Source organism: Lissotriton helveticus, chromosome 12 (genome assembly GCF_964261635.1).
Source record: "Lissotriton helveticus chromosome 12, aLisHel1.1, whole genome shotgun sequence".
NCBI lineage: Eukaryota > Metazoa > Chordata > Amphibia > Caudata > Salamandridae > Lissotriton > Lissotriton helveticus.
Genome location: NC_136073.1, coordinates 702,578,254 through 702,591,296, shown reverse-complemented (window position 1 = coordinate 702,591,296; position 13,043 = coordinate 702,578,254). Strand labels below are relative to the sequence as shown.

At 46.4% G+C, this 13,043-nt stretch overlaps 1 protein-coding gene across 2 annotated transcripts in view; it reads left to right on the top strand.

Annotated features, from left to right (window-relative positions):
- PEAR1 (platelet endothelial aggregation receptor 1) overlaps window positions 1–13,043 on the top strand; it is a 376,148-nt gene that overhangs the window by 343,154 nt on the left and 19,951 nt on the right. For both annotated transcript variants that reach the window (XM_078671558.1, XM_078671559.1), the window contains exons 15-19: window positions 652–780; window positions 3,076–3,204; window positions 4,499–4,627; window positions 5,235–5,363; window positions 9,975–10,193. In XM_078671558.1, the coding sequence (XP_078527684.1) occupies window positions 652–780; window positions 3,076–3,204; window positions 4,499–4,627; window positions 5,235–5,363; window positions 9,975–10,193 (735 nt within the window). The remainder of the gene's footprint in view (window positions 1–651; window positions 781–3,075; window positions 3,205–4,498; window positions 4,628–5,234; window positions 5,364–9,974; window positions 10,194–13,043) is intronic.

The following is a 13,043-nucleotide window of genomic DNA, read 5'->3' as shown; positions in this document are numbered from 1 at the left end:
AGTAGGGTTAGCGGCAATATTTTTATCACCGCGCATCACCGTTTTTTATCGCTGAGATAACTTGCTATTAGCAAGGTTTATCTCAAAAGCGATAGAAATCAGGCGAAATGCGTGAATATCGCTGAGAATACAGCGATATTCACGCATTAGCGACGAAATGCTCTTAGCCATGTTATCCACCTCCCATTGGATAACATGGCTAAGAACTGGTCTGAGCAGGAGTTGGTTTTTGGCAATAGCGGGAATATTTCCATCGCTACGCCTGCCTTGCTATTAGGCGATAGCGATGTTAGCGACTGCTTTCAGTCGCTAACAGGTTGGGTACGCCCACTTTGCATGTCATTAGCGATAAATATAGCTGACATGCAAAGCAGGGCCCAAACCGCTCGCTATCGTCTAAAAGCTGTGCTCTACATCAGTTAGCAACAGCTTGCTAATAGAGCGATAGAACTATCGCCGCTTAGCGGCCGAAAACGGCAGCTAAACTGGCGATAATTGCCTATCGCCATCCTTGGTAATATGCCCCTGAGTTTGTTGGGTTACTCGTTGGCTTCATTAGACCTACTCTAAGCTCCAATACTTACTGTGAAATGACTTGGTCTTGGAATATGTTAATAATGTGATCTGTGCATTCTTTGTCCCCTCATTCAGCTTGCCTGTTTGGCAGGTATGGTAAAAAATGTGCCGGGATTTGCAAGTGCTCCAACTTTTCAACCTGTGACCATGTGGATGGCTCGTGCGATTGCTTCCCCGGGTGGATTGGTAGTGACTGCTCGCAACGTAAGTTTCCAGTATAGCTTTTTATTTCATAACTGTAAGTGGAGTTCAGAGTAGCTTTGAATCAACCTTTCTTTGGTGATATCACTGGAAAGAATGTTTATTAAGTTCTTGGTGTTATCATCTGCCCCTGAGAAAGACTTGAGTCAACCTAAAATCTGTGGAACCTGATGACATATAATATGAACCGGAACAGTCTGTCCATTTAACTATGCAATGCAATACCAAATACAGAACTTGCTTCTCATAGTTTTCTCTCAGTTCCCATAGTCATCCTCTATTCATGTCTGTGTGGTATTATATAGCACAAGCCTCAATGCAAAAGCTGTGGGCAGATTGTCTTCAAATGTTCCTATATTGTATGTGGCATATTTACCATTCAGTTGGCGGTCACATCCCGTGTATGTAACATTGCGGCGGGTGCTGCTTTAAGCAGCACCCGCCGCAAGGTTAAATATGCATGCTGTGCATTTGCATGCACAAAGCGGCAGGCACCGCGCTGTGCCTGCCGCATTGTGCATGCAAATGCAGGGGGGTACCATAGGTACCCCCCATGTGCACCCCCACCCCCCAGAAGCTATTGTCCACATGCTTTTCCACAGCGGTAAATCCGCAGCGGAAAAGCATATTTACAAACCCATCGTAATTTGGCTGGCGGTGTCTTGCAGACACCGCCACCAAATTGCGTCCAACACCCCACGGATCAGCGGCGGATGGACCTGCCATCCACCGCTGATCCCACCGCCATCATAATCTGGCGGTGGGTGTTTTTTGAAGGTCCGCAGTGGTGATTCCGCATCCTCCGGGCAGGCGGTGGCTTCCACCGGCCCGGAGGATGCGGAATCACCGCAATCATAATCGTCCCCTTAGTTAGATTTATTAAGCCATGCAAGGCCACCTTGCGTTGCCCTGGGTGGCTTGATAAATCTAGAATAAAGCTATGCAGCACATTTGCTGCATTGTGTTACTCTGCCCCAGGAAGGCGTTCCATAGGTGGAGCATGGATGTTCCTACGCATCTACCTATGGATTTAAGCACATTCCCAGATTTACTATTACCATTACTGGAAGTCATGCGACACCTTCCCAAGTGAGGCATAATGAGTAGAAATATCTTTCTTTCTCCTCGTTGTTTCCTCTTTCTAAGTGTGTTGCAGCTGTGACCCCCTGGCCTGCCTCTTACTACCCCTGGCACTGCGTTTGCTACCCCTGGCCTCATTGGTGGCAAAATCAGTGCCTGGAATACAGGGGCAGCTCTTCCTAATGGATTCTGGTTGGAGCTCCACTTGCCTGGTTTCTGTCAGTTTTTTAATTATACAAATAGTGATTTAAAATATTCATTAGAAGTGTCATTAAAATGGAGTACATTAGCTGGAATATGACCCTATCTGGAAACTAAGGTAAGTACAAAAGGCTGTAAATGCATGTTTGACGTACACTTGCAGGTGAGAGTTTGTTTATGTGTGTGAGAGTGTGTGAATGAGTGAGTATGTGTAAGCATATGTGTGTGAGTCAAAGTAAAGGTCAAATGGCAAGAGTTGACACTTCAGCTACCCCTGGCATCTTGGTGATATGCATCCATGGATTTGCCTTCCTACAGTGCCCAATTTTGAAGCCTTTCAGGGTTAGGAATGACTGGGTAGTGAGGGTAGGATCAAGGTGTGCCATGCTCTGGTTTGCTGCTCATGTGCTACGCACCCACCCTGCTGAGCTCATAGGTGACTGGAGTGTAGCAATTTTTCAGAAAACCATACTTTCTGCAGCATCAATGGCGGCAAAAAGAATGGAGCCCACGCACTTAGCGCCCTCTAGTGCACACTGTCTTCATTCACACACTGCAGGCTCATGTGTATCCTCACAGTGGGGGAGGGGGGGATGGAGAGACCCCCATAGTTGATGCTGCTCACCCTTGGTGGAGGTGTGCTGTGCTGTAGCTCCAACGGGACAGGGGCAGTGTGTGGGCAGCACTGCACAACTCAGAGTGCTGCAAAGCTGTCTGCACACACTGCTGCTGCACATCTACCATAAATCCAGGTGTCTGGAGCAAAGCAGTGTGTCTGACCTGGCTCCTATCCATCCAACCAGTCTGCAGCTCCACGCTCCTGCGAAAAGGGAATGGGCCACAATGCAACCCATGCAACCCATAAATAGGCCATGCAGAACTCTAGGGGTCAGTGGAGCGCGGGTTAAGAATCACTCATCTAGAGGTATCATTTGTAATTATACTTGCAAACGCTAGAAATTAAGTTAGAGGTTCCTGCATAGTTTATACTAATCATATTTTTCTCACTTTTTCCAGCCTGTGAGCCAGGATTCTGGGGCGTGAATTGCGCTGACACCTGCCACTGCCAAAATGGCGGCCTGTGTAGTGCAGTGAACGGCGAGTGCACCTGCCAGCCAGGGTGGTCTGGAAAATACTGTTCTCAGGGTATAGTACATGAAGCTTTGCAACAGTTCTCCCCAACCTACTTCCATTGTGTAACCTATTCCAAGATCCATCCATATATATATATATATATTAGTAAAGTGCACTTTTCTAACACCAACAAGGAGCTAATACAGTGATAAGATTACTACGTATTTTGATACGTATTTTTATTTGCAAGCTTTCAACATCAGGCGTCCTCTTCTCAGATGAAACGAAGCAGAAGAAATAGTTAACCTGTTTTTATCAAATTGGGTCTTATCGCTACCAGGCTCCTGGGCTGTGATTTTGAAATTTATATAAAGTAGTTCTGGCCAATGACTGGTGTCGTGTTAGAACCAGAAGTCAGAATGAGAAGGAGCAGCAGATAATCTGAGCCTCCCTTTCCCTTTATTGAAGGTCATCATTGTCAAAGTCTGGAGATGAGAATGTCTGTTGAGTGGTTAGTCATGATCATTCTTCACTGTGGTCTCTCCAAATGGTAATTTTCCAGACCTGGAATTTGACAAACTATGTTTATCAATGGTGGTTCATGGATTTTTTTGTTGTTGAATTTTTTAGAGTTTTATATAGCGCAAACTAGACCCGAAGATATCGGGTATCAGAGCGCTTTACACAGCACCAGTTTCGTTACATGAGGACACATTCATTTATGTTAGGCACGGGGAGATTTCGTGTCTTTTTCCCAGAATCACAGTATGTTGAGCGTTGTTGCCGAGACTCAAACCCGGTACCCCAGCTTCGACCTTGACCGCTCTAGCCGTAAGGCTACATCCTTTCCCGATCCTCATGGTTTCTCCATGTTTTAACCCCACATTTGACCCAGGAGGCAACAGCTACTATTTCAACAGCCTGGGGCTTCAGATCATATAACTGGGCAATTGGCATATGTGAATTTGTGACGGTACAACGCAATGATTTACATCGTGGTACGTTACATCGACTTGCGCTGGATGGTGCTGGACTTAGGAATAATATGATTTACTATTCCAACTCCAGCCTACGTAACAGTGGGGAAGGTGTTGGAATAGTAAATTCATACTATTCCTTAGTGTATAGCCCATCCAGAGAAAGTCGTTATAACGACTTGTGTTGTAATGACCCCATTGTTACAGCATCGCGGTGTAATCACTGCGATGTAAAGATCGTTTCCCGGTATATGTGTCGGCCACAAAATAAACATCCATCTAAGCGGAGTTCCACAAAAATGTGCATTCTTAGCAAGAAAACTCATGTGCTCTCAAAGCCTGGGCACTTATCTTCTTGGCTGACTGGTGACGTTATTTTCTGTTTTCAGCCTGCAGTCCAGGATTATATGGGGACAACTGTGCCAAGTTGTGCAAGTGCCAGAACGAGGCTGAGTGCGACCATGTGTCCGGGAAGTGCCTATGTCAACCTGGGTACCACGGCATCATCTGCGAAGCCAGTAAGCAATCTCACCCTCTATCAAGAACACTGTTTCTATGCCAGGTCGTTTCTGCTCACACATTCAAAGACAAGACTGATGACCCTGCCTCCATCAGTCCAGCCACTGTGCTAAACACTTGATCAGGGCTAACTTATTTCTGTATCTCACACCAAAACACATTGTTAAGGAGTTTATCCAGATGAGCTGGATACAGCTGGTTGTCGTTCCATTACGCCACTTTGTCAACCCTCATTTACACTTCCACACTTTATGTGGGAAACTGAGATGCCTGCTATTTGCATTACAAGAAAACTGAATGTAAAAAATCATCCATGTATAAGATAGAGTTCCGCGCCAGGATACTCCGGCAGTAATTGAGCGCGTTACAAAACAGCATAATAATAATAATTTAAAACTCGACTAGCTCGTGATTATAATATGTAAGTCCTAAAATTTATCATTCAAGTTTATAATTAAGTTAATAGAATATACCTGGATTTTCGTTTAAATGATATAATGTACCGAAAATGTCTCCTTCAGTGGAAATGCCGAAAATCTAAATGCAAGTTATTTGATTTATGTTGTGACAACATCATTTCAGTGGAGTTATTTTGTTATACATTAGAGTGTCCCGCTAAAACCTTTGGACTCCACTGCCTGCACGCCTGTGATTGCCTTAATAATGCCACCTGTGACCACGTGACGGGAAGATGCCAGTGTGCCGAAGGATGGGGGGGTGCGCAGTGTCAAAAAGGTGAGTAAATCAGCAAACAGCCAATCACAGGGTGGGCATCATCAACTCTCTCGGCACATTCCTGGTTTCCTTTCTACTTAGTGCAGAGGAGTGAAGTCGGAATTTATTTTGAGAGTAGGGTTTCAAGTCACCATCACAAATGTTGACCAGATCATGAGAATAAGTGATTTTCGAATGTTGGTCGAGAGCATATGCACATCGTTCTTTGGATAAATTTCTGCACATTTCTATTTTCCTGGCATACTTGGATGCTATGGCATGTCCAACGACTTCGTGTAATTTCCATTGAAATGAATGGGCACTCCATGACGAGTTTCCCTTGTCATTAGCATCCAAGTGGTTAAGGCTGAGGAGTGAAGTTGAAATTCATTTTGACTTTAGTGTTTCAGGTCTTTACCCCAAATGTTCATCAGGTCATGAAGATGAGCGATTTTGGAATCTTGGTCGCCAGTACAATGTGTTTTATTAGACACCTGCAAGTCTACAGCTGACAGTTACATGAACAACCTTACATGCCTCACTGCATCTGTTACATGCCACTGCCACCCCCATGACATCAGGAAACTAGCAGACCTATAAAATGGACAAAGCGATTCTCAGGACTTGCGAAAATCAAGAAAATTACAAGACAAAAATGTTAATGTTTTATATCAAAAGAATTATTAATTGGCTAGAGTTTTCAGGAGACCACAGGTAAAGGCCCAGGGTATTAAAATCAAAGCAAAATTCCCACGTGGGAAGGGAAACGCTGGAATGTTGTCCTTTTATGTGTCCACACACGAAGTGGAATGTGGATCCGCTGCTCCATGGGTGGAAAAGAAAGCAGAGCTGCTTTTTAAAACACTGAGAGGTGCTGGGGAATGACTTTACCGCGATGACTACATTAAGATAATTGACTTTCTATGCCCCACACCAGAGACTTCATAAACAACTTCCTTAGCAGAGAAGTCTCTTCTCAACGCTACATTCAGGTACCTCCTTGCAAGCAGACACCACACTGAAGCTCTCCTGCTGGGAAAGTTTATTTGAAGAGCACTGTCAGGGGGCAGCAATTGTAAGTGCCTTGATGTACCTACTATTAAGGTCGGTACAATGGTCTGCCCCTGAAAATGCCAGACAGCACAATAATTCCTCGGTCTTGCATTCCTCAGTGCACAGAAAGAAGAATTCTCGTTATGCAGGGAATTTTTCCTGCATTCCATCCTTTTTTTCTCGACTGTGGCAGGCACATACAAAATTGGCAAAATTGCCCACACTTTTGTAACCACTTTCTAAAGATGGAAAAAAGGACATTTTGCCTACACACAAGAGACTTGGAAGAAACTGAGGGACAGAGTTTTGTAATATTTATTCAGAAAAATTATACAGGTATATTAATTATTGCTAATCTAAACAAGTGCTGCAGTCCGAACATTCTACCACATTTCTGTCAGATACATAAACTGCTAATTCTAGGGTTGTCAATGATCTAGCACATTTTAGCTAGGATATATTACAGGTGTAATGTCCTTCTGGCAAATCTGTTGCATCAATTAAGGAATCTTCCTCTTACCTCTGTTTTGGGCCTATTTACGAGCCCATTGCGCCGCCAGTGCGCCCCTTTTACTGATGCACCAGCAGTGCAATGGGCCACGTAAAGTCACCCCACGTAAAGTCACCCTACGTGACTTTTCATGGCCTTGTAAATATGTTTCCATTTCACGCATAACTCTGCGTGACAGGGGGTTTCCATGGGTGTTGCAGTGGTTGTTACCATGCAACATCCATGGAACATGACGCATTCTCAGATTTACAACAATTCGCAATCCTGGGAATGCGTCAGAATATTACTCATCCCCAGGGGAGGCATAAGGAGGTGCAACGAGGAGAATTATTTTATTTCTCCATGTTTTTCATTCTGCAGCACGCATAGAAAGAAGAACATGTCTTTTAATGATTATTTTTGTGCAGGAAGGTGTCCCTTCCTGCACAAAAACAATCATCCCGGCAGCACAGACACCCTTGCAAAATGATGCAAGGGTGTCTGCGCTGGCGCAATGCGGCTGTTTGCGTGCCAGCGCAGGGGTGAAGGACAGGAATGTGCAGTATCTTGTTGATACAGCACATCCCAGCCCTTTTATTTTGACAAACAAGAGCACAGCAGGCCTGCTGCACTGCCGTGCATCAAAATATTGTAAATGAGGCCATTTGTTTTTAAAGTGCAGACTGTGAACATAGCATTAGAGACACAAAAGACTCTCCAGGCCCCTAAGAAATGTTTCATTTATCCTCATATTTGATTCAAAGCATGGCTGTGAAATATAAGTGCAACACGGTTCAACCTAGAAAAAAACTGCATTTTATTGCTGTTTTGTGACTCTTAATCCTGTGTGCGCCAGGACTTAATCCACAAATGATAAAACAATACGCTTTGAACAGCCATTAAATGGAATGAGGGCAATCCTGCCTCACGAAAACATATGGGGGCAGATCCACACGAAAGTTCTGCAGCGTGGCACCACAGGCCCTTTTGCTGCACCACGCTGCAGCACTTTCAGAGCAAAGGAATGCAACATATCTACAATGATATGTCACATTCCGGTGCTCTCCCCTGCGCTGGCGCACAAACAGCTGTCATGTGCTGGCGCAGGCACCCTTGCACCATGGTGCAAGGATGCCTGCGTCATGGGGCAATCGTTTTTGTGCAGGAAGGGGCACCTTCCTGCATAAAAACAATCACTACAGGCATTTTCCTCTTTCAATGCATGATATGGAATGTAGCACGCATTGAAAGGTTTACGATTTCTCGTAAATTTGGAAATGTGTCTGGTTGCATGGGTGTTGCGTGGGAACACTCACATCAACACCCATTGAACGCCGCTTTCACGCAAAGTGCTGTGTGTAAAGGGGCCATATTTACAAGGACAGGAAAAGCCATTCAGGGTGGCTTTTCCTGTCCTTGTAAATATGTGGCAGAGAAATGCACTGCCAGTCCGTCACAAAAAGTGACGTATTGGCAATGCAAGGGGCTTGTAAATCTGCCCCACGGTGGGGGCTGGTCTCCTCCCATATTCAGATACAAGCTGTGCCAAAGCACATAGGGAACTTAAAAAAAAAATAGCAATGCCTTACAACAAAACAGACAACACTTGAGTAACTGCTTAAAACAATTGTCACTGTAACAATATACGCCATTAGGTTCTAGACAGCTCTGTTCTGCCATTTCCTATTGGCAGTACTTATTTTGAATTTTTTTCAATTAAACTATGGTTTTATCTCTGCTTCCTATGAGGCGGGAATGTACCCATTGATTTTTATTTTTAAACAAATATATATTTTCACACTATTCTGCAAGTAAATAGAGGTAAAATAGTACCTATCGACTAAACCCACTGATGTCATTTATTTATGCTCATTTTTTTTATTACTGAGACGTTTGGTTGTAAGGGGATCATTCCATGGAGGAGAGTTTTTGGTGGATAGAGAAAGGGATGAAATGACCACTTAACACTGCCTGTGTGTTTTTGGCTTTAGAGTGCTCTACCCATGGAGTACCATATACATGGATTGTAAGTGTTCACGAAGAAAACATTCTATTGATGAAGGATTTTGCTTTATAAATGATTGGAATTAATTAAAGTACAGGAGTTGCTCGTTCTCATAGGCAATTAGGAATTGATAACCTGATAAAGAAGTGGCTTTGTGTCATCATTTGGAGAATCATTGTGGCAAGGAGTTACATTAATTATAGCACTTTGGTCTGTTTTTTTAAACACATAATAAGCTAGTTTTTAAAGAAGATGTGGAGAAACATGAGCAGAGAAGATGTTTCACTGTTGTTATTCATGTGATAGTGGCCTCTCACCTTAAAGAAAGATTCCCGTTTCTGAAGTCCTAAATTGTCATGGTTGGCTGACACTAAGGGTCTGATTACAATGTTGGCTAGATGCAACAGGCGGCCTGTCGGTTTCGATCAGACCGACAACTGCCCCTGCGTTCCGTCCGCCGCATAAAAGGCAGCATGCAGAGGGACCGGCCGCTGCTGTTCGGTCAAGCGGTCGGAATGTACTCTCTACAACAGGGGCAGTGCTTTCTCAGGCATCGCCATAGGGATTACAATGTCCCTTTTGGTCTGCCTTCCTATGGCGGTCCGGCTGCCATAGAAAGGCAGATGGAAATGGACTTTGGTGGGCCCTAGCAGGGCCCCGGTCTCTTTGTGCCTCTGCTAAGAGGCCTTGGGAGCACCTGTGGTGCCCCCCAAAAATCCATGCACCGTGTGGCAGGCCCCATGTGGTGCCTGCTACACGATGCATGGATGTTTGAAAACATTGATTGTCCTAATGCGCGCTGTGCAGTGGACATTTTCCGCCCTCTGCAAAAGCCGCATTAGGTAAATGGATGTTACAACCGCCTCATGGGTGGTCACATCAAAATTTATCGGATGGAACTGTCGATTGCGGTTGGTCAGTTTCCATTCCGACACGATGACAGTCGGATGCTCGTTCAACTGGCATCGCAATTAGGGCCACATTCATCAATTGCTTAAATCCAATTATTTGAAGCTCAGCATGTGCTCTGGGGTATTCACTAGGTATTATATAAAAAATGACAAAATCATTCAATTCTTTACAGACCTGAGTCCAGAAAAACCATTTGTAATGGTCCCAGCAGCACCAGCAGGGTACGACTCTTTGGGCGCAATTGTTGGCATCATCGTTCTGGTAGTTTTGGTGGTCGGACTGATTGCCATGTTTCTGGGCTACCGACACTGGCAGAAGGGCAAGGAGACCCGGAATCTCTCAGTGGCATACACATCGGGAAGGATGGTCAACTCAGAGTATGCCGTGCCAGGTGAGATGATTAAAGTGTGGAACTGTCCTGGGGTCTGGAACACAATACAATGCTGGGACTGGCACAAACCCTTTCATTTTAGAACATAAAAGACATTTGTGGAGGAAGCGGGTTTAGGGAGCATAGCCAGGGTGAGTGGGGAATTACCATTCTCTCTCCTTGGCTAAGCATCCTAGTTGAGGTATCCATCTTAGGAGGCAGGGTCAGACGGGCCTTTCCTTCCATCGGACATTTTTCTCTGTAAGCTGGAGCCATTGGAGGCAGATATGGAAAGCCCATGGCTGCTTCTGGTGTCTTTGTCACTTTAACCAGCTTCTGGAGATGAACTACAGCAGGTACAGGGGAGCTTCAGAGAGAGAAACAGGGGGTGGGGGTGGAGAGAAAGAGCTGATAGAAGGAGAATGGATTGATGGAGAAAGAAAGACAGAGCGAAAAGTGGAAGAGCTTGTGGATGGTTTGAGCATTTTTGCCAGGGCTGCTTTTGATTCCCCAATCCGTAACTCTACAAAGGTAGACATATTATTAATTTTTAAGCAGAACTTGTGATCTTTGGATAGAAATGTGTGTTTTCCCAACCACCATCTTAGTTGCATTCCAATTTCACTCTGTAGTTTTACCCCGTAATTCCAATTCCTGTTGCATGTTACTTTCGATTTTGCACATCATTTCAGCTTCGGTAATCCATCATTGTAATTTGGACTAAAATCAGTTTATGACACAAATTAGTTGATTCACTTAACAAACTAACCCGTTAACATCAACTTTCTTTGATTAACTTTGTGACAATTTGGGGCAGATCGAAAATTCATGAGCAAATTTCTGATCACCCAAAGGAACCCAAAAATACCACCCACCCCTATTTATAAGGTTATCAATGTGCAATTTGTAAAACATTTTTCTGTGTGGTTGTGTTGTACATGTTTCAATAAAATTGCCCCAAAACATAAACTCACCTCTAATTAGAATGTACATCCTCTCAGTAGCTCTTTACTTAACTAGTCACACAAGTTAACAAAGTAGCTTAAAGCAGGCCTTCGATGTTTTGTGGAATCGAAGCACAGTTTCAATGCATTTATAGGTGTTTCGATGTACTTTACACACCTTTCAAAGAAGATGTCCTGCTAGTGAAAACTCTTTTCCTCCCAGTGGCTGATATATGAAATTTAAGAACTGACAAAACTTTTCTCTGGATGGCTTTGGTCAGTACACCACAGAACAACGGTGTAGCTTACATTAGCGCAGCAGGTGCCTCCCTGCAGGCAGACGGGTCTGTTCGCTCGTTTACTGTCTTTTTTCCCTGCTTGACTGTTTTTGGCTCTTTCCCTCCCGCTCCATTGTAGCCCGTGTATTTGTGTGCCCGCTGTGCCCGTCTCTCCCCCCCTGCCCCCTCTTGCCTTCTGTGCCACTTTTTCCCGCTGCAAGCGCCCCCCCCATCCTGCCCCCTCGCTACCCATTGGCCACCCCGCTCCCGCCTCCCAGCTGCTCCTCCCTCCCTCTCCCCATCATATGGAGGCCGCGCATTGGTAAGAGGAGCGACCCTTGACCCTGTGACCAGGCAGGTCGCTCCCTCTGCCACTGCGCAGACCCCCTGTGTGCCGCTGCTGCCTCTCCCTGCTCCGTGTTGTTTGCTGCCTCCCTGCAGGCAGACGGGTCTGTTCGCTCGTTTACTGTCTTGTTTCCCTGCTTGACTATTTTTGGCTCTATCCCTCCCGCTCCATTGTAGCCCTTGTATTTTTGTGCTCGCTGTGCTCGTCTCTACCCCCGCCCCCTCTTGCCTTCTGTGCCACTTTTTCCCGCCGCTCGCGTCCCCCGTGGCTCCACCCCCTCGCTAGCCATTGGCCGCCCCGCTCCCGCCTCCCAGCTGCTCCTCCCTCCCTCTCTCCCTCATATGGAGGCAGCGTGTTGGTAAGAGGAGCGACCCTTGACCCTGTGACCAAGCGGGTCGCTCCTTCTGCCACTGCGCAGACCCCCTGTGTGCTTCTGCTGCCTCTCCCTGCTCCATGTTGTCTGCTGCCTCCCTGCAGGCAGACTGGTCTGTTTGCTCGTTTACTGTCTTTTTTCCCTGCTTGACTGTTTTTGGCTCTTTCCCTCCCGCTCCATAGTAGCCCTTGTATTTTTGTGCCTGCTGTGCCCGTCTCTCCCCCCATGCCCCCTCTTGCCTTCTGTGCCACTTTTTCCTGCCGCTCGCGTCCCCCGTGTCCCCGCCCCCTCGCTACCCATTGGCCGACCCGCTCCCACCTCCCAGCTGCTCCTCCCTCCCTCTCCCCCTCATATGGAGGCCGCGCAGCGGGTACGCCGAAAGTGCACCAAAGGCAAGCCCGTCTGCGCCCGTCAGTGCCTGGACCGCGCCCAGTGCCAGAACCCCTGGCCCCCGACGCACCCAGAGCACCCGACTGAGATACGACTCCGCCGCCCTCAACGTACTTAACACCAGACGAACACCCGCCTGCCAACGAGCCACTCCGAAGCGAACCCACGGACCCTTCACCTGTCAAGCCTGCAAATACACCTGCCTCCGAGCCTGCAGACCTCCCACCAGACCACGCAACAACAACAACCACCTCAAGTGCATCCTCCTCAACACCCGCTCCGTCCACAGGCACGCCATCGAACTATGGGACCTCATCGACACAACAGCACCAGACGTCGCCTTCCTCACGGAAACCTGGATGAACGCCTCCTCGGCCCCGGACATCGCCATAGCCATCCCGGACGGCTTCAAGATCGCCCGGAAGGACCGCGTCAACCAAACAGGGGGAGGAATCGCCATCGTCTGCAGGAACACCATCAACATCACGACTACCACCGAAGACACTCTCTCCGCCGCCGAACACCTACACTTCCAGATTC